Source organism: Leucoraja erinacea, chromosome 18, assembly GCF_028641065.1.
Source record: "Leucoraja erinacea ecotype New England chromosome 18, Leri_hhj_1, whole genome shotgun sequence".
Classification (NCBI taxonomy): Eukaryota; Metazoa; Chordata; class Chondrichthyes; order Rajiformes; family Rajidae; genus Leucoraja; species Leucoraja erinaceus.
Window position 1 is genome coordinate 23,673,333 of NC_073394.1, and position 24,866 is coordinate 23,698,198.

General features: G+C 41.5%; 2 protein-coding genes across 6 annotated transcripts in view; one reads left to right on the forward strand and one right to left on the reverse strand.

Moving 5' to 3' along the window:
* The window catches only part of armc7 (armadillo repeat containing 7), a 40,311-nt gene that overhangs the window by 8,436 nt on the left and 7,009 nt on the right, over positions 1-24,866 (reverse strand). The window contains exons 1-2 of one of the 3 annotated variants that reach the window (XM_055649605.1): positions 1,794-1,940; positions 1,446-1,689 (exon numbers count right to left, since the gene is read on the reverse strand). The exons of 1 other annotated variant lie outside the window; for it this stretch is intronic. The gene's annotated coding sequence lies outside the window, so the exon portion shown is untranslated. Of the gene's footprint in view, positions 1-1,445; positions 1,690-1,793; positions 1,941-24,866 lie in introns of those variants that run through there. One more of the 3 variants, XM_055649604.1, reaches the window with a different exon arrangement.
* Positions 1,484-24,270, forward strand: LOC129705794 (lysosomal membrane ascorbate-dependent ferrireductase CYB561A3). 3 transcript variants are annotated; one of them, XM_055649602.1, is made up of 7 exons: positions 1,484-1,622; positions 14,932-15,000; positions 16,095-16,285; positions 17,268-17,476; positions 18,923-19,077; positions 20,889-21,060; positions 22,782-24,270. In XM_055649602.1, exons 3-7 carry the CDS (start codon positions 16,117-16,119, stop codon positions 22,800-22,802), a joined length of 726 nt encoding a protein of 241 aa, XP_055505577.1. In that variant the 5' UTR covers positions 1,484-1,622; positions 14,932-15,000; positions 16,095-16,116; the 3' UTR covers positions 22,803-24,270. The 3 variants fall into 3 exon arrangements, with proteins under 3 accessions (XP_055505577.1, XP_055505578.1, XP_055505576.1); XM_055649603.1 differs by lacking the exon at positions 1,484-1,622 and adding an exon at positions 2,093-2,311; XM_055649601.1 differs by lacking the exon at positions 1,484-1,622 and having other exon boundaries at positions 14,187-15,000.

A 24,866-nucleotide genomic window follows, 5' to 3' on the forward strand; every position in this document is an offset into this window, starting at 1 on the left:
AGAAAAAGGTAATGAATCTTTGGAATTCTCATCCAGGATTTGTGGACTTGGTCAGGTCAGATTCAGACATCATAAGATTTGATTTGTTTTGTTTTGTTTCAGTGAAAAGCTTTGTTTTTAATGCTATCCAATCAGATAATATTTGAATACAATCAAATCAATTAAAATAGGTTGTGCAAAGGGGAAGATACAGAATATAGTTCTAGGTATTGTAGTGCATCAGTTCCAGAGATGAAGTCAAATGTCTGCAATGGGGTAGAGGTGGATCGGACACGACCCCGGCTGATGGAAGGACCTTTCCATCATTCTCTGCCTGATAACAGCTGTCCCTGGATTTTGCTGCAAGAGACAGACCTGGCCCAATCTACAAATACATGAAAATGCAATTTTTAATTTTATTTTTTAAATATAGGTTTTTTCCCTCTAGCTTCACTGGCAATTATGTTTAAAACTAGTGGGAAAGGATATTCAGGTTGAATCAGAGATCGTACAGGCCACATTGAGAGCACCAAAAGCAGTAAAAAAAACATTGGTCTGAAACATCATCTGTCCATTTCCTTCACAAATGATGCCTGACCCACTGAGTTCCTCCAATATATGTTTTTTTTTGCTCAGGAATTCCAGCATCTAGTTTCGTATACACTTTCAAAAATCTAGTGTACAAATACTTGAAGGATTACAGGGAAAGAGGGGATGGGAATAACTGGATGATGCTAGTAAAAACTATGAAAGGTTGGATGGGGTGAGTGGCCTTTCTCCTTGGTTGAAGCAATTTTATAACCTGATAAAAGATTGGGACATGGAAGGCCATTTGACTTTACTGGCCTGACCTTTGTTTTATGACTATTATCTTAGTCTGGGGGAAATATGTTTGGCATCTCCTCCAAAAGTCATCCAATCCATACAGATCAAGCTTCATTTCTGTGCAATGTAATGATAAGAACCCAGGGATGATTCCACCAGGGTTAAACGGGCACTAAAAAAAAATACAGAGTGCTCGAGTAACTCAGCAGGTCAGGCAATATCCTTGGAGAGAAGGAATGGGTGGCGTTTCGGGTCGAGACCCTTCTTCAGACTCAACTATTAAAGACAGTTTACCCAAAAGGAGACAAAGTGCTGGAGTAACTCAGCGGGTCAGGCAGCATACCTCAAGAACATGAATAGGTGATGTTTTGGGTCGAGACCCTTCAAATTGATTAAGAAGGCTAAAGAAGGGACAGGAACCGAAACATCACCTATCAATGTTCTCCACGAAAGCTGCCTGACCCCCTGAGCACTTTGTCTCCTTTTGTGGAGACCAATGTAGCCAATCTCAGCAGCCTGGGCGCTGGAAGTTAGAGGGAGTAAATACCCAGCGCAATACAGGATGCAGACGGCGGACACATCCTGATTCCCACCAAAGATCCTATAGCAGAGCTATAGGATCTTTGATTCCCACCACTCACCTCACGGACTCGTCACCACTTCCAAAGATTATAGAGGAGCTCTTCTAATATCTTTGACCACTTCTGCTATTATTAGGATCTTTGCTTCATCATCTCCGTCCGGCGCCCCTAGTTACTCCTCCAAAGGCAACGACATCTACCGACCGGGAGGTATTCTCGACAACTTCCATCAAAATGGTAAACCAGCATGTGCTGTTCCTTGTTTCCCTCTTCAACATTGAAAATAGAAAATGTCGTAAAGTATCTGTGGAAAAATAAATAGTTAACTCATGCCGAGCTTTCTGTCCAGTTTTTTATATTGAAGAAAAAGCAACTATATTAAGTATAACCCAATGAGCGGTCATTTACGTGAAAGGTTTCCTCTCTGTCTCACTTTGTCTGACCTGCTGATTATCTCCAAAATGTTCTGTTTTATAGCAACTGTATTAGTCTAATTCACTAAGTATAGATGGAACAATAGAACATTATGCCCATGTCCCACTTACGAAACCTGAACGGAAACCTCTGGAGACTTTGCGTCCCACCCAAGGTTTCCGTGCGGTTGCAGGTAGGGACAAAGATCCTATATCTTTGGGTAGGGAGACTGACAAAAACCTCCGGGAACCGCACGGAAACCTTGGGCTCCAGAGGTTTCCGTTCCTGTTTCCTAAGTGGGACAGGGGCATTGCTGAACAACAAGGGCGGTCATGGTGGCGCAGCGGTAGAGTTGCTGTTACAGCCAAAGATCTTAGAGCAGAGCTCTGCTGTAAGATCTTTGGTCACAGCGAACGCAGCGCCGATCGATCCAGGTTCGATCCTGACTACGGAGTTTGTACGTTCTCCACGGATCTTCGGTTTCTTCCCACACTCCAAAGACATACGTACAGGTTTGTAGGTTAATTAGTTTGGTAAATGTAAAAAAATGTCTCTAGTTGGGTGGTAGGAGGAGTAGGTGTTAATATGCGGGAGTGCCAATGTGTAACATTAATATAAATTCAACTGTTCAACTTCCTGTGTCCTACATTGAAATGTCAACTGCAGCAGTAGATTTACATGCCTGATATAAATTTGAACTGCTTGGAAACTTGAAATGTCATTGACAAAAATTAACAGTGAAAATGAAAGTTGTTGAAATTGTTGTGTGTACTATAGTTCATTTTCTCTTCACAAACTTTTTAATGTTTATTTATGATGTTATCTATTGTCTACTGTGTTTACAAACCTGTTGTGCTGCTGCACATAATAATTTAATTATTCCGTTTCAGTACATATGACAATTAAGAACTCTTGACTCTTGAGAGAGTCTTGACTCTTTACTTTGGACTTTAGAGATACAGTGCGGAAGCAGCGAGTCCGCCCACTGAATCCATGCTGACCAGCAATCATCCCATACACCAACACTATCCTACACATTATGGACAATTTTATTGAAGCCAATTAACCTATAAACCTATACGTCTTTGGAGTGTGGAAGGAAACCGGAGCACCCGAAGAAAACCCCTGTGGTTACAAGGAGAACGTACAAACTCTATACAGACAGCACCCATAATCAGGATTGAAGCAGGGTCTCTGGTGCTATAAGGCAGCAGCTCTACCACTGTGCCACTGTGCCCCCCTTAACTATCACAAGGAAAGTGACACTCGAGCTGTGACAATGAGACTTAAATTATCTAAAGATGCACAAGAGAACAAACCCTTTACTATTATTAATATGGTCTCACCAGATTTCATTCTCAAGGAAGTTGTTGCCCAAATGAGCACTTTCAAAGGATCTCTTTCAGGGAGTATTTTGATGATGTTTCAAGATTGTTGAGATGACCAAGTTTCAGGTTCAAATACATTTGATGACACGTTTTGAAAATCTTTTATCTGATTGTTTGACCAACAAAAGCCACACAGGAGTGATTCAATGTTTCAAGGTGCCGGAGAAGCTGATGAATGATTGGGGAAAAGGGAAAAAGCAAGCAGGGAAGTGCATCACATTTCAAGTGTCTTTAACATTTGAGCCTGTAATATGTGCCTGCACTATCTGCAAGAAAGGCAGTTGTGCAAAAATTAAACTCCAACCGCACACATTATTGTAGTATGACAATATAAATGTTTTTTTTTCTCTATCTCGCTATAAAAGAGTATATCCGCACCCCAAATGTCATATTCCCGACGCCACAAAATTTTAGTTCAAATTTAATTCTGGAGACAAAATGTCTGCACCTTCCAATAAACAAAGTCAATCTTCTGCAATATAACATGTAAATCAGCTGAACATTACCTTCAAAAATAAATCTGTATAGTGTTCCCATAAAGAGAAATGTTGTTCCACTTCAGAGGCAGAGTAATCCACTATGTTTAATATAGCCTGACTGTACAAAACAGAGTACTTGCCGTCTGTTCATAACCACCAGAGCAGAGAAATATAAAAGTAAAAGGTCAGTGCTTGCCAGATGTTCCATGATTGTATTTCTGATCTTTGCAGATAAAAAATAAAGCCGATTTTGTCAAGGCAGCACTTTGAGACGGTAATCCACGCCTTTGTTACCACCCGGCTGGATTACTGCAATGCACTGTATCTGGGGGTTAGTCGGTCCTCCATTGCCCGTCTCCAGATGGTACAGAATGCAGCTGTTCGTCTCTTGACAGGCACACAAAAGCATGATCATGTTTCACACCTTTTGGCCTCTCTCCACTGGCTGCCTGTTCAGTATAGGATTTGTTTTAAAATTATTTTATTTACTTTTAAATCCCTAAGTGGTCTTGCCCCGTCCTACCTATCTGAGCTTCTTCACCCTTATTCACCCTCCCGCTCTCTCAGGTCAGATGATCAGCTGCTCCTGATTGAGCCAAAGACTAAGCGGAAGCTCAGAGGGGACCGTGCCTTTGCTGTGTCGGCTCCGAGATTGTGGAATGAATTGCCTCTGCACGTTAAACAGGCCCCTTCTCTAGCTGTTTTTAAGTCGCTCCTGAAGACATATCTATTCTCCGTGGCCTTTGTAGACCAGTGAGGTGTTGAATTGTTTATTTGCTTTATTTGCTTGGTTTTGCTGCGTGGTTCGTACTCGTGTTTTATGTATTTTAATTTATTGTTTGGATTTTCGTATGTAATTTATGCGCCTCGTGTTAGTTGTATGTTATGTTGTTCTGCCTGTTTTATGATGTCTTGCTTGTGTTCTTTTTTCTGTACAGCACTTTGGTCAGCTTTGGTTGTTTTTTAAGGTGCTTAAGAAATAAAGTTATTATTATTATTATTATAAAATGTTCTTGCATTTACAGTGTTTTTCACAACCACATTGGTAGCCTGACATCGGTGGCGGGGGAAGATGCTGGAGTCAATCATAAAAGATGAAATAGCAGCACATTTGGAGAGCAGTAACAGGATCGGTCCGAGTCAGCATGGATTTACGAAGGGGATATCATGCTTGACTAATCTTCTGGAAATAAGATTAAGGATGTAACTAGGAAAATGGACAAGGGAGAGCCAGTGGATGTAGTGTATCTGGACTTTCAGAAAGCATTTGATAAGGTCCCACATAGGAGATTAGTGGGCAAAATTAGGACCCATGGTATTGGGGGTAGAGCTGACATGGATAGAAAATTGGTTGGCAGACAGGAAACAAAGAGTAGGGATTAACGGGTCCCTTTCAGAATGGCAGGCAGTGTGAACTGTGAGGAGGATGCTATGAGAATGCAGGGTGACTTGGACAGGTTGGGTGAGTGGGCAGATGCATGGCAGATGCAGTTTAATGTGGATAAATGTGGGGTTATCCACTTTGGTAGCAAACACAGGAAGACAGATTATGATCTAAATGGTGTCAAGTTGGGAAAAGGGGAAGTACAACAGGATCGGGTGGGGTCCTTGTTCATCAGTCAATGAAAGTGAGCATGCAGGTACAGTGAAGAAAGTGAATGGCATGTTGGCCTTCATGACAAAAGGAGTTGAGTATAAGAGCAAAGACGTCCTTCTGCAGTTGCACAGGGCACTAGTGAGACCACACCTGGAGTATTGTGTGCAGTTTTGGTCTCCAAATTTGATGAAGGACATTCTTGCTATTGAGGGAGTGCAGCGTAAGTTCACAAGGTTAATTCCCAGGATGGCGGGACTGTCATATGCTGAGAGAATGGAGCGGCTGGGCTTGTATACTCCGGAATTTAGAAGGATGAGAGGAGATCTTATTGAAACATATAAGATTATTAAGGGTTTGGACATGCAAGAGGCAGGAAACGTGTTCCCAATGTTGGGGAGTCCAGAACCAGGGGCCACAGTTTAAGAATAAGGGGTAAGCCATTTAGAACAGAGATGAGGAAACACTTTTTCACACAGAGAGTTGTGAGTCTGTGGAATTCTGTGCCTCAGAGGGGGGTGGAGGCAGGTTCTCTGAATACTTTCAAGAGAGAGCTAGATAGGGCTCTTAAAGATAGTGGTCAAGTCAAGTCAAGTTTATTCGTCACATACACATACGAGATGTGCAGTGAAATGAAAAGTGGCAATGCTCGCGGACTTTGTGCAAAAAGACAAACAAACAACCATACAAACTATAAACACAATTATAAACACACACATATTATTTTACATATTAAATATTGGAAGGAAAAACGTTCAGTAAAGTTAGTCCCTGGTGAGATTTACAGTCCGAATGGCCTCTGGGAAGAAACTCCTTCTCAATCTCTCCGTTCTCACAGCATGGCAAAGGAGGCGTTTGCCTGACCGTAGCAGCTGGAACAGTCCGTTGCATGGGCGGAAGGGGTCTCCCATGATTTTATTGGCTCTGGAGTTGCACCTCCTGATGTATAGTTCCTGCAGGGGGGGCGAGTGAAGTTCCCATAGTGCGATAGTGCATATCAGGGGATATGGGGCGAAGGAAGGAATGGGGTACTGATTGTGGATGATCAGCCATGATCACATTGAATGGCGATGCTGGCTCAAAGGGCTGAATGGCTTTTGCCCTATTGTCAATTGTCTCATGCCAGACCCACTGCTCTTTGGCAAAAACCTCACAAAGCAAATGAAGGATGGAAGAGGCTTTTAAAAAAACTTTCGGTCTCATCTGGACATTTCTAGCAACGTTTCAGGTCAGGACCCTTCTTCAGGCCTTATTTTGAACTTGAGTTCTTTACAGTTAATTCAGACACAATGCAGTTAGTTTATTTGCCTCTTTTGAATCCTCTTGCTTCTCAGTTGCTCAGCAAGTAACTTACATGGTAAAGATTTTGGGCAGCATTCAACAAACCACCATAATAGACAATAGTCAGTGTGAACTATTGTCTGAAGAAGGGCTTTGGCCCGAAACGTTGCCTATTTCCTTCGCTCCATAAATGCAGCTGCACCCGCTGAGTTTCTCCAGCTTTTTTGAGCACCTTCGATTTTCACTTTCGAGTTCATTTTAAAATTCTTTTATTTGTTTTTAAATCGTTGAATGGGCTTGCCCCGCCTTACCTCTCTGAGCTGCTCCACCCATACGCTCCTGCCCGGTGCCTCAGGTCAGCTGATCAGCTGCTCCTTGAGGTACCAAGGTCTAAGCGGAAGCTCAGAGGGGATAGAGCCTTTTCTGTTGCTGCTCCGGCACTCTGGAACACCTTGCTGTTGCACATCAGACAGGCCCCCTCACTGTCCATCTTCAAATCCACCCTAAAAACCCATTTTTATTCTCTGGCTGAGACACTGGCTGAGACATTGCTCCTGTTTTTAGTGCTTTTAATGTCTTTTAATTTTTACTGTTTTATAGTCCTTTGTTTTACGGTTTTTAATGGTTTGTAATAACTTCTTGTCCATGAGTTCTCATGTACAGCACTTTGTGGCAACTGCAGTTGTTTAAAGTGCTTTATAAATAAAGTTATTATTATTATTATTCAAGCATCTGCAGTTCCTTCTTAAACACAATAGTCAATAGACAATAGGTGCAGGAGTAGGCCAACCGGCCCTTCGAGCCAGCACCCCTGCAATGTGATCATGGCTGATTATCCCCAATCAGTACTCCATCCCTGCCTTCTCCCCATATCCCCTGACTCCGCTATATTTAAGAGCCCTATCTAGCTCTCTCTTAAAAGTATCCAGAGAACCGGCCTCCACCGCCCTCTGAGTCAGAAAATTCCACAGACTCACAACTCTCTGTGAGAAAAAGTGTTTCCTCGTCTCTGTTCTAAATGGCTTACCCCTTATTAAAGATGGCGGACTGCGGGGGTGATGCGCCGTTGTGTATGGCTGCTCCTCCTGCAGTCCGTCCTTTCTACCTTTTTTATTTTTATTTTTAGTTCTGTCCTTGGGAAATTTTAACTTGAAGTCTTATGTTTAGGTGGCAGGGGGGGGGGGGGGGGGGGGGGAGGGGGAAACTTTTTGTTTAATCCCAGTCCTACCTGGTCGGAGATGCGGTTTTCTTCCGAACCGCTTCTTCGTCCTCTCTGTGCGGCCTACCATCGAGCTGGAGCAGCGCTGGAGCGACGATTTCCTGCCGGGACTATAGCTTCGCCGGCGGTGCAGATGCTGGGACACCAACACCAACACGGAGCGGGCGATGCCTTACCGGGTCGCCTTCGGGTAAGCTCCGGGGCACTGGGAACGCCGACTGCAACATCGCTGAGCTGCGGCTGCAGAGCGTCCAGCCGCGGGCGGGCGGCACTGGATTTCAACACCGCGGGGCCTGGTGTCCAAGTTCGCCAGTGTCAGAGGTCCGGCCAGCGCGGCCTGAGAACTTTGGACATTGCAATCTTCAGGGAGGAAGCGGCCACTTCAGTCCAAGCCGCTGAAGAATGTTCACCCGACGCCGATGATCCAGCTTCGCGGCAGAGGGCCTGAGAACATCGAGTTGGCTGAGGAGGCCACATATAGACCCCGACCTCGGGTGGACTATGAGGGGGAGAACTGGATATTTTTAGTGCCTTCCCTCACAGTGAATTCTGCTGTGGGGGGACGTTTCATGTTGATTTCTATAGTGTACTGTTCTGTGTCTTTTTTCTTTTTTCTCTTTTTTGTTTTGTATGGATTTATTGACATTTGATCTGTTCAATTAATTTAATCAATCTCTGTAAAGCACTTTGGTTCAAATACTGGTTTTGTTGAAAAGTGCTATATAAATAAAGATTATTATTATTATTATGATGTTCCAAAACCCCTTCTAAACATTGAATGTCCATTGCAGGTAACAACCTCCCCACCATCAAAGGGATCTCTAAGAGGCTTTGTGTGACAATATCCCTGTAATTTATGCATATGAGCTGTGCTCATTCTCGCACATGCTCAGTAAATCAGTCAGTGACCTTTGACTTGGAAATAAATCTTTCCTGTTTCAGACTCCAACACAAGTGTGTGTGCAGCCATCTTTCTCTGTATATTATGTACTAGTTTACTTATTTTACAAGTACACAGATATCAAAACATGGAGGCAGTGGTGAAAGTGCACATTTGTGAATCAAATAGACACTATGATGATTAGAAAAAATGCTTTGACAAGCTTTCAGGAATCAATGTTTCAATACTCAGCGACCGGACTAGCTACATGCATGAATGAATGCAGGTCAGTTAACACACAAAGATAAGATGCTGCGTGTAAATCAGTGCTGTGGGAGTCGAAGGTTAAAACGATGTGCTGTGAGAGACTGCTTAAAAATATAATAAGCTAGTAAGAGCGAGGGAATTTGCTGTTATTTCAAAATGGCGCAGACCAGTCCATCTTTCCATGTGGTTCCACCACCCAATCTAAAGCTCAAAGAGAACAGGGTGGAATAGTGGAAAATGTTTAAACAAATGTATGAAAATTATGCAGTGATAACAGAACTGGAAAAGAAGGAGAAACAGTATCAAAAAGCAGTATTCCTGCACACTGTTGTATCGGAGGGCGTGCAAATCTTCAATACCCTGACGTTCGAGACGGTAACAGATGAGTCAGATGTGAAAGTCATCATCGACAAGATGTCTACCATCATCATAGGAGAGACGAATGAAACCTATGAAAGATTTGTTTTCAATAAACGAGACCAGAAGTCAGGGGAAAGCATTGAATCGTATGTTGCAGAGCTGAAGGAGCTTGCTAAAACATCAACTTCTGTGAGTGCCTGAGAGAAAGCCTCATTCGCGATCGCATCGTCATTGGTATTGCAGACCGGTCAACTAGGAAGACACTCCTTCAGAAGAGGAATCTGACACTGCAGGGAACTGTGGACATTTGTAGATCCTCGGTGGTAACAACGGTAAGAATGCAGGTCATCGTCGAAGAGCCGACAATACACAAGGTGGAACAATTCACACCGAGGTAAAATATCGTTGATTTCCCTTCACATAGGAAGAATCAGGCACTAGTCAAGTGCAAGATCTGTGCAAGGATGCATAAGCGTAGGAAGGAGGAATGCCCAGCGTATGGGAAGGAACTGCAGCAGATGCGGACGACAAAACCACTTTGCCTGCTGCTGCAAGCAGAGGAAGGAGAGCATGCAGAACCGGAGTGGTTTTGTCGTCCGCATCTGTTGAACAAGATGAACACTCAAAGAGTACCGGGTTCACTTCATAGTGGTAAAGGAAGGCTGGTTCACACCGCTCCTGAGTGGCAAAGCTGCACAACAGATGAAACTCATCACGGTTCACTACGAGAACTTCAAGAGCCTCAATGCTGTTAGCGAGGCTGGATCATTACTCAAGAGATATAAAGACTGGGAGACTGCCTGGCAAGGTCAAGTTGGCAACTAGGTCAGACGATATGACCCCATCACAGTGTTCTGTAAAGCCAGTACCTGAGGATGTACAGGACGATGTACTTCCAGAGCAATCCAAGGCGAAGATTTTCTCCAAATTAGATCTGAAGTCAGGATATCTCCACTGCGAACTAGATGAGGGGAGCAGTTTCCTAACAACCATGAACACCCCTTTTGGGATATATCGCTGGAAGAGATTGCCATTTGGACTGAAAGTAAGTGCTGAGATCTTCCAGAAGAAGCTGCAACAAGCCGTAGAAGGATTAAAGGGAGTGGAATGTGTGCAGATGACCATCCTATTCGGCGTAGGGGACACCAGAGAAGATGCAGAAAGAAATCACGATGCATGACTGCAAGATCTTCTTCTGCGATGCAGAGACAGGGGCATCAAGCTGAACCGGAAAAAGTCGGTAGTGAAAACTACCTGTATCACATTTCTAGGACATATAATTACAGATTGTGGCCTGAAAACAGATCCGAAGAAGATCTAAGCTATCATGAAGATGCCCAACCCTACCAATCCAACAGATATCCAGAGATTACAAGCAGTGTAAACTACTTGGCAAGATTCCTGCCAAGTTTGTCGAACGCATTCGAGCCTTTGAGGAGATTGACCCACAAAGAAGCAGAGTGGGAATGGTCATCAGAACATGACATGACAATGTCAAAGATCCTGATGACAACGGCACCTATCCTGGCACACTACACACCAGACGAACAGCTGACAATACAATGTGATGCACGTAAGGCAGGTCAAGGTGCAACACTTATGCAGAAAGGACAACCACTGTCCTATGTGAGTCAAGCATTGATGCCAACCAAGCAGAGATATGCTCAGATTGAGATGGAGGCACTAGCAATAGTGTTTGCCCTTGAGCGCTTCCATCAGTACACCTACAGACAGGGAGTGATCATGGAGAGTGACCACAAGCCATTGGAAGTCATGTCGCCAGGGCATGATGATGAGGATGCTACACTACGACATCAAGATCAAGTGGGTAAAGGGAAAAGACATGCATTTAGCAGATATGATCTCCCAAGCATACCTCCCTGACACCACAGGATCAATTAGATTCACTGATATCAACGTAGTTGAGTCCTTGAACAGAGGGGAGGACAAGGTCAAACACATCCAAGCCCATACCAAGGATGTCAAAACACCACAAACAGTTAAGAGAGTAATTCAAAATGGATGGCTAGATCACAAGGCAGAAGTTCCAGAGGCAGCACAACTGTACAACGTCAGAGATGAGTTGAGTGTGCAAGATGGCCTAGTAGTCAGAGGAGAGAGAGTTGTAATCCCTGTCACTCTACGAAGAGTTATGAAGGAGATACTCCACACCTCTCACCTGGGAGTGGAAGGAACCCTCAGTCGTGCTAGAGAATGCATTTTCTGGCCCGGAATGAACTCTGATGTGAAACATTTCATTTCAAACTGTGAAGCCTGCAGGACGTACAAACAACAGAATCAGAAAGAAACTCTGATGCCCCAAGACCTCCCAGATTGACCATGGGAGAAAGTGGGAACCGATATGTTTGAACTGAAGGGAAAGCACTATTTAATCACAGTGGACTATCTATCCAATTTCTGGGAGATAGACAGACTGTACGACCTGAACAGCAGGACAATCATTGTGAAACTCAAGAGCCATTTGGCAAGATACGGAATTCCCAGCACTGTGGTAAGCGACATCGGGACACAGTTCTCATCAGAGGAGTTTGCCAAATTTGCCAGGAAATGGAAATTTGACCACTACACAATTTCTCCAAGACATACCCAAGCTAATGGAAAGTTGGAATCGGCAGCCAAGGCAGCAAAGCGAGTGCTGAAGAAAACTAATCTCTCCAAGACAGACTTTTACTTGGCAATACTGGAATTACGCAATACCCCATGCGCAAGGAGTGAACAGTGGTCCTGCACAAAGACTACATGGAAGGAGAACAAGGACGACACTTCCAACAACATCTAACCTCCTCAAACCACGTGGTGCTGAGATACTCACAGAAGAGAGGAAAAAGATGAAGGATTTGCAAGGAAAACAGTCAAAAATCTACAACTGAGCAACAGTTCAGAGACGACTGGATGAGAGATCATACGAAGTCGAGACAAGAGTCAGGACTTCTAATCTGACGTAACTGAGTGAATCTGAAGCAGACCGGAGAACTACCTCCACACATAACTCCAGAGAAACCACCAGACGTGGAGAAGGCGCTCTCGCCCCCATGAGTCTCGGGCGGATGGGGCTTGTTAGCCTGAGAATGTGGTCCATCTAGGAGAGGGAAAACTCTGATTTAAAACCTCAACTGCCTTGTGGCCATATCCAGTCATGAAAAAGGTCCTGGAGTAAACCTCAAGAAAATCCGGAGTCGGAGCCCCTAAGGTAGTTCGTCGTTGTCTACAACCTCGCAGCTCCTGCGACGGCGCTGGTGCCAAACTGTAATGGCCCTACTGTTCCTTTGGATCGGGCAGACATGGAGCGAGGGGACATGCTGCATGGGCAACAGCCTGTCCTCCATATGACATCGCTCAGGCTTGCATCCGACCACACATCACCTGCAAACTAGGATGCATCACCCATGGTCAGTCATGACTGAGGTGGGGACCTACTATGTACTAGTTTACTTATTTTACAAGTAAACAGATATCAAAACACTTTGTCTCAAAAAGGCAGCCAACATTATCAAGAATCCTACGCCACCCTAGCCATGCACTCATTTCAGTCCTGCCATCTGGAAGAGGGTATCGGAATCTGAAATCCATGTCCTCCAGGTTCAGGAACAGCTTCTTCCCAACAACCATCAGGTTTTTGAACACTACAAAATCCAACTAACCATGAACTACAAACTGTCTTGATTGCGCTTAAAATGTGGATTGCAAGTATGTTGGACACCGCTCATCTTGAGGAAATGCGATTCCTCCTAATGGATAAATCAGACCAATTCATAACGAGTTGGTCTCCATTCGTCGTTTTTTTGGAATCATATGGTGCAACACAATTGTAAAAAATAACTGTTTCAGGACTGGACGAGGGTTGGTCAAGACTATAAATAATGATCTCCTTTTCTTTTCACTATTTTCTCTCTCAACTTTCTTCATTTACTCGTTTTCTTTCTTCACACACTATATATCTCACATTTTTCTATCCTTTACTATCTAACTTCTTTTTCTTATTCTCATCTTTTTTCAATGTAACAAAAAAAAAAAGAAGTTGTACATAAAATGTATTATGAAAATATATATTAGGCACTTTGGTGCCATATGACTGTGCTTACTTCTAATAAAATAAAATATTAAAAAAAAAAAAAAAAAATCCAACTAACCATGAACTACAAACTGTCTTGATTGCACTGAGGACTTCTGGTTTATATTTTACAAAAATATGGTTAGTTTGTACATTTATTGAACATTTCTTGTTTATTATATTATCTATGAGTATTGTGTTTACAGACCTGTTATGCTGCTGCATGTAAGAATTTCATTGCTCCATTTTCAGTAAATATGACAATGAATAACTTTCGACTCTTGAATTGCAGTGTAGTCATTGTTATAATGTCTTCCACGAATGGTTAAATAATGAGTGATTAAATATGATTAAATAATGAGTAGTTTAGCTTTTACTACAATATTGTTTTCTTCAGGGGACATAGCATAAATTTAACAGTGTAAGCCATTGCATTAATAAATTCAACTGAAAATACTCCCTCCGGTACTGCGTTGAAATGCCAATGACAGCAGTAGATTTCCAACCACGATATAAGGTTTAGCAGCTTGGTGACTTGGATGATGTCACTGTATGTAATTTCAGCTGTATGTCATTTTTTTAATTTATTTTTTTTAATTTTTTTTTTATTAGCAGTGCAGTAAATCACATTAATACATCGCATATATCTTATTACATTATGTTGTACCACTTCATTTTTTGAGCTTTAAAAAAGATAGAAATAAAAGAAGTAAGGAAAGTAAGCAAGAATCGTGAAGGTGCAGGAAAGTGTTGGGAGAAGAGAACCCCTTAGGGAAGGAATTAGAGAAGCAAAGAAAATAAATAAGACCCTAGAAAGAAAAGAAAAAAAAAGGAAGAAAGGAACAAAAATTAATGGTAAAAATTTAAGTTATTTTCATTGCTTACATGTGATGGAGGAACAGAGATATCACAGCTAATTCACTGTCGCCTGAACATTCCCAATATTGGATACAGGGCCTACATTTGATTTGGGATACAGTGCCTGTTTAATAATAAACACTGTTCTTGTAACATGAATATCACTGGCAGAACTGTTATTTGTTGTAAAGTCATAATTGTTCACTGAACTGAATCACTTGCTTGGCCATTTTCAAAGGATAATTAAAAGCCAATGGACATTGTTTGATCGCAAGTCACGAGACCAAACCGAATAGGTTAGATTTCCTTCTCTGCAATATCTAGTTCCATTCATTGTGTCTTATGGAGGCAATACATTTTTAAAACAAAATTAAACTTTCAAACTCTCCTCTCTGCCACTGTTGCAGAACCCTCTGTGAGATAGTTGAGAAATTATACGAGCAAGATTTGGTTTTAGTGTTCCCAGTGTGTCGGAGATTCGCCTTTAAAAAAAGAGAGCGAAGAAGAAGTTGCATTGTGGGAGTTGAAGTCCAGATGAACATTTAAGGACTTCAACTCACATAATACATTGGCAAAGGAATGCGCTTTAAACCAAAGATCATAGAGCGGAAGCCGAATTTAAATGGCCGAGTTTAAAAGTGACCTGGGAGATAAGAAAATGTACCTTTGGAACAGTGGCAATTAAGCTATCTCTATAGTTTTGATATGGAATATAAACTGATTTCCCTGTTTAGGAAGAAGTTTGAAGATTCAAGGACATAATTTCTCTTATTTCAAAATAACACCATTGGAACAAATTGCTGGTAAGAAATAAATCATATACTTTACATTAATTTTCCAATCCGTACAAGCAAAAATTATGCCATATGTCTTGCTATATATTTTTGTACGTTGTCATGTACTTAAAAATCAAAATGTGTAATGATTTCATAAAACTATTCAACAACAGCTTACAGTGCATTTAGTGTAGCTAAACATCCCATATGCTTGGCAATTAGGTTATCTAATAAAAGTTAAATCTTATTTGGAAATATTAGAATAAATGACCAAAGGCATGGTCATAGTGTCTCTTAGAGGATCAGGAAGTTGGATTGGATTTTAAAATCAGAGGTCATTGACAATTGAAAGCACTGTCATTTATAAAATGCAGAATCTGAGGCATGATCGAAGAGACAATGCAGTTTGAGATTAGAAAGAGGAAAATGAGGCCACGAAAGGAGTTTGCAACTACGTGAGAATTTTAAAATTGGAATGGTTTTTATATAATATAGATAATATTTATCTATATTATACTGCATCTGCCACGCATCTGCCGACTCACTCAACCTGTCCAGGTCACCCTGCAACCTCCTAACATCGTCTTCACAGTTCACACTGCCACCCAGCTTTGTGCATTCCGCAAACTTGCTAGTGTCTGCACACTATGATTGTTTACCATACTTCTGAAACTTCAACTGCCCCTTGTTTGGGATTATTTATCCAAAGAAACTATTTATCGACATGGGTAGTTTCTATTCATCATCCCTCCAGTTTCGCCGCTGGTTAAATTGGGGCCTCTTTCATCGGCTTTCCCGATATCAGATATCTTGTACTGCATTTATCAACTGGATTTGCACGCTACAGTGTATTAGCATTAATGTAGGAAAACACTGAAAACATGCCAGCCCTGGGGAATCTCATCCCATGGAGAATCCATAATTGTGCAGAATTGGCAAGAAATGTACGTATGTAACTTTAGATTTATAATTATAACTCTCCACTGAGCATTTTGTTTCCGTTCCATTTTGTAAAACATTTTTTAAATAATTTAATTATTTGCTACCTTTTCTTCCTCCTTCATTTGAATGAGGAGCATCACGTTATAGATATTTGAAGATTTCTCTTTGTTACATTGCAGGGCAACGGTGAAGAGCGGCAACATGTTTTACTTTGCGTACAGCGTGTCTCTCCTCTTGGGTCTAATTTGTGTAATCATCGTGATTACTTGGAATACATGTTATCGAGGAGGTTTTGCTTGGGATGGAACAGGAAAGATGTTTAACTGGCACCCTCTTTGCATGGTGTCTTGGTTTGTGCTCTATGGCAATGGTAAGCTTGGAATATTTATCCAGAATGTATTTGCCCTCAGTTAAAAATCACTTTTAATATTTAGGTGTAGTGAGGCTATTTATCTTCCAAACCTTCCTGTGAATTGTATCTGCTTTTTATTTATTCATGCGTTTGCAATATAGTTGCATGCTCTGACAGCTTAATGGCTTTGTAGCAAAATTCTGTTACAACTGCATTAGCAGTACATGCCAACATCACCTGCATCATAAGGAAATGCTACTACATCTCGCTACATATTTGGTTTGAGTAAAATAGGTTACAGGCAACTTTAATTATTTCCTGTAAACTTGCTTATTCCAAGCTCTGTTTAAGAAAGTATTGCAGATGCTGGAAAAATCGAAGGTAGACAAAAATGCTGGAGGAACTCAGCGGGTGAGGCTGCATCTATGGAACGAATTATTCCAAGCTCTGCCACACACGGGCTGAAGATTTATCTTGCTTCCCTCTACGAAGATTAAGCTAAATGTCTAAGATGAAACTGCCCCAAAACAACATTGTTAAACGTGAAATGAGAGCAGAGACCAAAAAGGAACGTTACAATAAAGCAACAAAAAATCCCAAACATAAATAGTTGAAGAAAATAACAGCAACCAAAGGCTGTAAACTAACAGCGTTTCACACAACATGCTACTTTTGTACACGTAATTGTAGTTCAAATAATTAACAGTTTTATCCTTGTGTTTAAGAACATTTATTAAATCAATATAATTAGTTAATTTATCTGCCTGTATTGATTAGTTAGCAAAACAGAGCTATGTCAATTTTATACTTTAAAAAAATGCAGATTTTGAAATCTATATTTGTAGACACATGTGGCAACATGCAAATGTATGCGTACATTAGATAGTTAATTTTCTGTACTCTCCAATATTTTCCACTCACTTTATTCCAAGTTTCCATTATCTGCATTGATATGCAATTTGGAAAGTTCTAACTGTTAGCTTGATTTATTTTCTCCCAGCCATTCTTGTGTACAGGTTGCCCTTTACGTGGTCGAGCAACAAGATAACCCTAAAGTTGGTACATGCTGCCCTGAATCTTGGTGCACTGATTCTCGCAGTTATTGGGTTGTTGGCAGTATTTGGATTCCACAATAAGATGCATATTCCCAATTTGTATTCCTTACACAGCTGGGTGGGATTTGCAACAGTCATCCTCTTTAGCTTGCAGGTAAGAACGCAGTTCTATTATCTGATTTGAATCGAAGGCACGCAAAACTAAGCTTTTCGCTGTACCTCGATACACGTGACAATAATAATGCTAAACCTAAACCAGTAAAAGTTAAGCTTGAATGCTTTTCTTGTTCACCTGAAAAGTGACCGTAATTGTCATATCCATTGCCACTTCCCCAGCTACTTTTTGTGAGTGTAGCAGAATTTTCTGACAGTGCATATGGACGCAGAAAGAACGAGCAAGTCGGGATCTGGATTGAAGCCGCCGAACTCGCAGTCCTTTGGTTGACACCCGCTGCCCGCTCGCCAGCCGACCGCCCCACTCCCCTCCTCCTCTCCCCTCTCTCTCCCCTGGGGCCTGGGCACTGAGACGAGCCCTGAGGCCGACAGCTGCAACCTCGAGATCCTGGGGAGGAGGGAGTGGGGGGGGGGATTGATTGGGGTAGGGAAGGTGAAGGGGAAAGTGGGGAAGGTGAGGAGGGAGAGTGGGGAGGTAGGGAGTGGGGAATATTTGGGGAGGTGAGGAGAGAGATTGGCGGGATTGAGGGAGAAGAGGCGGAGGGAGGGGGAGGGGGGAAAGTGGGGGAGGTGAGGAGGGAAGGAGGGAGAGTGGGGGAATACAGGGAGAGGAGTGGGGAAGGTAGGGGGTGGGAAATCGAGGGAGAGGTTCAATGGGGAGGTGAGGGTGGATAGTGGGGGGGGGGAATAGGGGAGGTGAGGAGTGGGGGATAGAGGGATAGGAGGGGGTTAGGGAGGGGAGAGGAGTTATAGAGGGAGTGACAGGGTAAGGGAAAGGAGAGGGAGGGAGTGGGGAGGGGAGGAGGAGAGGGGAAAGAAGAGGGAGGGTGAAGAGGAGGGGGTTGGAATGCTGGGGATGAGGGGAGATGAGCCATGCCTGCGCAGTTGGGGGCTATGCGTGAGTGATGGAATATTGCGTTGGGGGAATGGGTTACATTGGAACGGGTGAGTGGTGGAATATTGCGTTGGGGAACAGGTTGCATTGTGGGAACCAGACCTCCCATGTGACTGAGACCCAACAGGTCCCACTTAGTCTAGTGTCCAATATTGCTCACAGTACTCTAAACGCGGCCTGACCAGCACCTTATAGAGCCTCAGCATTGCATCCCTGTTTTTGTATTCTAGCCCTCTTGAAATAAATGCTAGCATTACGTTTGCTTTTACTATCCATACGACTTGCAAATTAATTTTTTGAGATTCCTGCACCAGCACTCCCAAGTCCTTTTGCAACTCCGATTTATGGATTATCACCCCATTTAGAAAATCTTATCATACCTCACTAACTATTGAAACAGACCATAAAAGAGGAGAGTTTAATCTTCTAAAGAGGGATTGTCTTTGTCCCTTCGTTTAATAGTTACTTTCATCTTCTCATCCTACAGTTAGTTTCATGCTAACAGGTCCCAACTTGTTCTTTAATTTATAGTGGCTCCTGGGATTCCTGTCCTTTTTGTTGCCCTGTGCTCCGCTCTGGGTCCGAGCTGCATACAAAGATGTACATGTCTTCTTTGGAATTTGTTTCTTAGCTATGACTATTGCTGCTTGTCTCTCGGGAATCAATGAAAAAATATTTTTTGTGCTGTAAGTACATTTTCAAGATCAAAGCATTTTCTTGTTGTCTGTAAACACAATTAATTATTCTTGATTTGATGTGGACCCATCCTACATTTAATCCATTTGTGATACTGTTAATTTTGCAAAATATTCACAAATATATTTATTTTTACCTTCTCCAAGGAATTCTCTGATTGTTTCAGTAGCTGAATTGGACAGACGGGTGGAATTAACATGTTCTCGTGCTTTTTGCTGTGTATTTACATCTAATGAAAATGTTGATTACTTCCTTGGGCTTTTACACTGATGCCTGATATTGTCAGCTTGATTACCCTTATAGACGCATGAGTCTTCTAGATGATTGAATGTGTTGTGAGGATGTGGTTAATGGTTTAAAACTGCAGTAAACAAGCCCTTGGAAGGATAAATTGTGTGTTAAGATAGATTAGATACAGACCAAAGCATAGTGCCGGGAACAGCTTAGTTCATAGCACTGGGTGGAGGGTATATGGAATGAGCTGCTAGAGGAGGTAGTTGAGGCAGGTACTATAACATTCAAAATGCATCAGGACAGCTACATGGATAGGAAAGGTTTAGAGGGATATGGGCAAATGCAGGCAGGTGGACTAGTGTAGATGGGGTACTCTATGACACATTTGAGTCAGAAGGTCGTCCTACTCCAATGACAGGCTTGAAATCAAGGCTGACAACTTAGTTCGGTACTGAAGGGTTGCTATACTACTGGGGCTGCATCTTTCAAATGAAATGTTAATTTAAAGCTTCTTTTACTTGGTGGGGAGACGCAAGTTCCTATTTTAAAAATCAAAAAAATGACTCCTGATCTCTTCACCAATATTTATCCCTTAATCATATTATTAAAACAGATGAAATTATGTACTGATTTTTTTTTGTTTTTACATAATAATTGCATTGTTGGTTCAGATCTTGTTATGTTGCTTTTATTACTTTCTACAGAAATTAAGCTTTAAAATTGATTTAATATTTAAAAGGTTCTTATGGCACCCTGATTTTGTACAAGATTTTACACTAATAAAAATGTCCTTTCCATAGAATGAGGATGGGAACTGTGCTCATACCATTTTACCCTTTTATTTTGCACTAAACAAACTCTAGAAAATTCTTCGGAAAAAAAATTTTAGGCTCATGATTTCACTTGATGTCTAATGAAACCATTGGAGTTCATGATTTCCCTTCTCAACCTTTTTATCTTTATACTTCTCCTCTCACCTTTGTGACAATGTTTTTGATCCCCTTACCTAACACAACTTCATGTAACTGTGTTGGATTTCATTAACACACTTGTGAGGTATTTAGGGAAGCATTTTTCTATCAGTACACAAACAGGCCCTTTGGCCTACGTCCTACACAAATTCCACTTTAGTCTGCCTCTCTTACACTTCTCTCACGATTCTACCATTCACCTACATGCTTGTGGCAATTAGTGGTGACCAAACTTAACATCCTGCATATGTTTGGGAGGAAACATGGGGAGAATGTACAAACTCCACACAGATAGCACTGGAAGCCAAGATTGAACATGGATGACTGAAGCCACAAGGCAGTAGCTCCACGAGCTGGACCACGTGTCATTGACTGACGTGTTGACAATGTTTAAGAAGTTTCAGGAAAGGTTCAAAAATACCTTGTCAAACATTTAAGTTGTTCATGTATATCTTGTCTAACTACCCCAGAGCATCATCAGCGCTGAGGGCAGGAGAATTCGATGCGATGGGGGAATAGAAACAAACTAAATAATAGAATAAAATAGCCCTGCATGTCTAATTTAATTACATTCTAATCAATATGGTTTTCTTTAGCAATGCTGCCAACTCGTCTACACCATATATGAAGCTTCCACCTGAGGCATATTTGGCCAATACTTTGGGAGTTTTACTGCTGTGTTTCTCCCTGACTGTGGCCTGGATGCTCTGTAACTGTGAATGGAAGCGACCAAGCGCCCGCACATCCATCCTCAATGATGCCATAGAGGTAATTTACTGCAATCTATAATATTGTGCCTGGGGCTTTTATCTTCAAAACAACATGCATTTTGAAAGGCCTTTGGCACTGCTGTAATAAATCCATTCCAGAGAACAGAAACATGCACTAATATTTCACTTTCCCCTGCCACTGTATCCCAGTTCCCTGGAGAGTGGACAAAACTGGCATTCAGTTGCTATCATTGTTGATCTTGGTACATGCTGGGTATATGCGAGAAATTTGTAGGTGAGTTGATGCTCTCTAGCCTTCTGTTAATTTTCCCAGGCAAGGAACCATCAATTAGCTAATCTGGTAACGTTGGTTTGTTTCATTAAAAGCTGTATAGGCTCCTGTTTATATAAACACATACATAAAATGAGGAATCTTGATGTCTTGACTATCTGGTATGAAATGGATTAAAAAAAAACTGTGCATTGCCTTTCCTCGGATAGTAAAGAACCTAGTTTCACAGCATGTCATTCTTGAAAATAATAACATTATTGCAAGATCTTACCCTGTAGTAAATTATTTTAATTTGCCTTTAAGGATTGGTCTGAACTGTTGACTTCCGATATGTGCATTTACCTCTGTTGTTATGTTAGTTTAGTTTAGAGATACAGTGTGGAAACAGATCCCTCGGCCCACGGAATCCACTCTGACCACCAATCACCTGTATACATTCTATGTCCTCCACAATTGGGACAATTTACAGAAGCCAATTAACCTACAAATCTACACATCTTTGGAATATGAGAGGAAACCAGAACACCCAGAGAAAACCCACATGATCACAGGGAGAACATTCTAACTCCACGCAGACAGCACCTGACACAGGTCTTTGGTGCTGTGTGACTCAACTGCTGCACCATTGTGCTGCCCTTATAACCATATAACAATTACAGCACGGAAACAGGCCATCTCGACCCTTCTAGTCCGTGCCGAACACGTATTCTCCCCATGTCCCATATACCTGCGCTCAGACCATAACCCTCCATTCCTTTCCTGTCCATTTAACTATCCAATTTATTTTTAAATGATAAAAAGGAACCTGCCTCCACCACCTTCACTGGAAGCTCATTCCACACAGCCACCACTCTCTGAGTAAAGAAGTTCCCCCTCATGTTACCCCTAGACTTCTGTCCCTTAATTCTCAAGTCATGTCCCCTTGTTTGAATCCTCCCTACTCTCAGTGGGAAAAACTTATCCATGTCAACTCTGTCTATCCCTATGATTTTTAAAAAAAACCTAAAAAGCTTTTCTCTCACTTGTACCTTTGGTCACTGCTATTTAAGAAATGTATGAGCTGATGCTTGTCTTGTCAGGTGTGTTTAGTTATCAATTTGAATGAACAATTTCTATCCAACAATGTACTGACTATGCATATATTAGATGAAGACAGGACTGGATGTAATACTATGGTTTTGGCAGTGTTGGCTTTCTTGAATCACCCATCTATTTTGGTGTGATTAAAGGGTGTTGGGATAAATGCAACAACATTAGTTAATGGATGTAAAGAACAGGAATTTAATTTTGGATGACCACGAACTGACACTAGGTATCATTTGTGAATGCATGTAATATTTAGTAAATAATTGTGGCAACAGGCATTCTGCAGCAACTAAAGTTATCAAACGCCATCTTATATTTTCTGCTCCAATTACTATTTATTGCAAGGTTTATCTCTGTATGCCAAATGCCCACTAATCTTATTTTATTCTCTTTTTCCACAGCCACTTCTGGGTGAAATATGAATAATGAAGATACTGGCAATTTTCTGGAAACAGTAAAAAGAGTCTTTCTTGTGAGGCGTACAACTGTTATGCCTTTCTATTGAATTAGATTTCCCAAGATTTCTTGGGCTCGGATTATTGAGTTGAGCACGTTGGCATCGACACATTTTGCTATTTAAAAATATCAACAAGACAAAGTTGTGGTCATTGCCAAGCTGATAATTTATTTGAAAGGGAACTTTAATTTATAACTGGGAGAGAGAAGGGCAGAACTCCTTTTCTAAAAAACCCATTAGGTTGCCATTTGTAGACTTGCAGAAATGTTAAACAAAAAAGATTGTGATCAGGCAAACAGAATAAATGGATTCTTGATCCACTGTCCCCATTTGAGGCCATAAACTTTAAGTTAAGGTGAATTGAATTATTACTTACAAGTCACAAGTTTTCAGTTTTTTTCTCCCCATAATCATTTTAATTTTTTTAATTAAATATTGCGTGCTACTGTTTTATAATCAAAGTTAATTTCTATTGCTAATGTGGAAAGAGCACTTTCCAAAATTAATTATTTTTATAATTTTAGAATCAATTCTGTAATCTACCTTATTTCCTAAAGATTTTTGAATGAAGTAACGTGTTGTGTTTGACTTTGGAATTGGATTTGTATTCAGATCAGAGTGTCAGCCCAAAAGTGTAGCCAACATAAGTTGTCACTTGTAGATCTTAAAATGATAAAATGTCCAGAAATCGTTATTGTTTCTACACCTTAGCAATAAATTCCGCATTGCACTTCACTATTTAGTTGCAAAATGCAGGCACAGCTTTTGTTGGAAGTAGGTATCAGATGGTGAGGAAAGACTTTTGGGCAGTATGTCCAAACGTTTTTTTAATAGAAAGGAGGTCATTTTATGTTTATTTTAAATGTTTGTGATTGATCCATTTGTCAAATTAAATGAATGTATATAAATGGATAAAGGAGTTATCAATGTATGTTGCTGTGTTGGTGACCGGCAATGAAAATTATAAACATTTACTTAAAATATATTGAATCTTTTCGTTTAATGTCTGTGTCAGAAAATCTTGCTATTGAACTAGTAAGGTAAAGATTCAAAAGCTGTCAAGTTCAGTTGTAGAGACAACAGCGGATGTGCAATTATTGAATATATTGAGAAGATTATAGATTAAATTGCATCTACAGCAGAAGTAGGTAACGGTGCTATTTTGGTACGATCCATTCTTAGAAAATGAAAATAACTTAACCTGGCAAGATAGTTGACCACAGGCCCAAGACTTTCAGACAGATCATGGCAGTCTTGGATGATTTTCTTGCTCTGATTTGTCACTTTACCATTACACAATTAACACACACCTGCTGAAAAGAATAATTGCACAATACCTTTGGCTTTGTGATTTAATATTTGTAGCTTCCTCATCCAAGCACTCACCATATCATATCATATCATATCCTTATAACTATAAAACTCTGATTTTGTGTGTGTGTGTGTGTATATTTATTTGTTGGTGTGTTGTCACATCTCGAAAAAATGACGCGCTAACGGTAAAATATTTACATATTCCAGTAGAGATTTACCCCTGGAGTCCGAAATCACCTTATCTGAAAAATTCATGCTTTATTTCTCGAATGAAAATTTTCACAAATCCGATAAAACGTTAAAAATAAACGAGATGGTCTCACTGATGACGTCACAATGGGTCTGCCGTGCGCGGCGTGCTCTGTGTTCCACGCGCTGCAAGTGAAGTCACCCTCCCCCGATCACTTCCCCCCCTATACTCGGGGCCTGGAGCCTGCAGCCTGGAGCCGCCAGCTGGGAGCGAGGGAGTATTGCGTTCGGGAACCAGCCCTCCCCTGTGACGAAACCTCCCCCCCCCGGGCTCTGGATTGAAGCCGCTGAACTCAGTCCTTTGGTTGACGCCCGCCCCACTGCCCTCCTCCTCTCCACATCCTCCTCCTCTCCCCTCCTCCTCTTCCTCCTCTCCCCCACTCCTCCTCCTCTCCCCCCAACCCTCCTCTATCCTCCTTCCCTTCCCTTACCTGTCATATGATACTGGGATAAAAACTACAAGTAT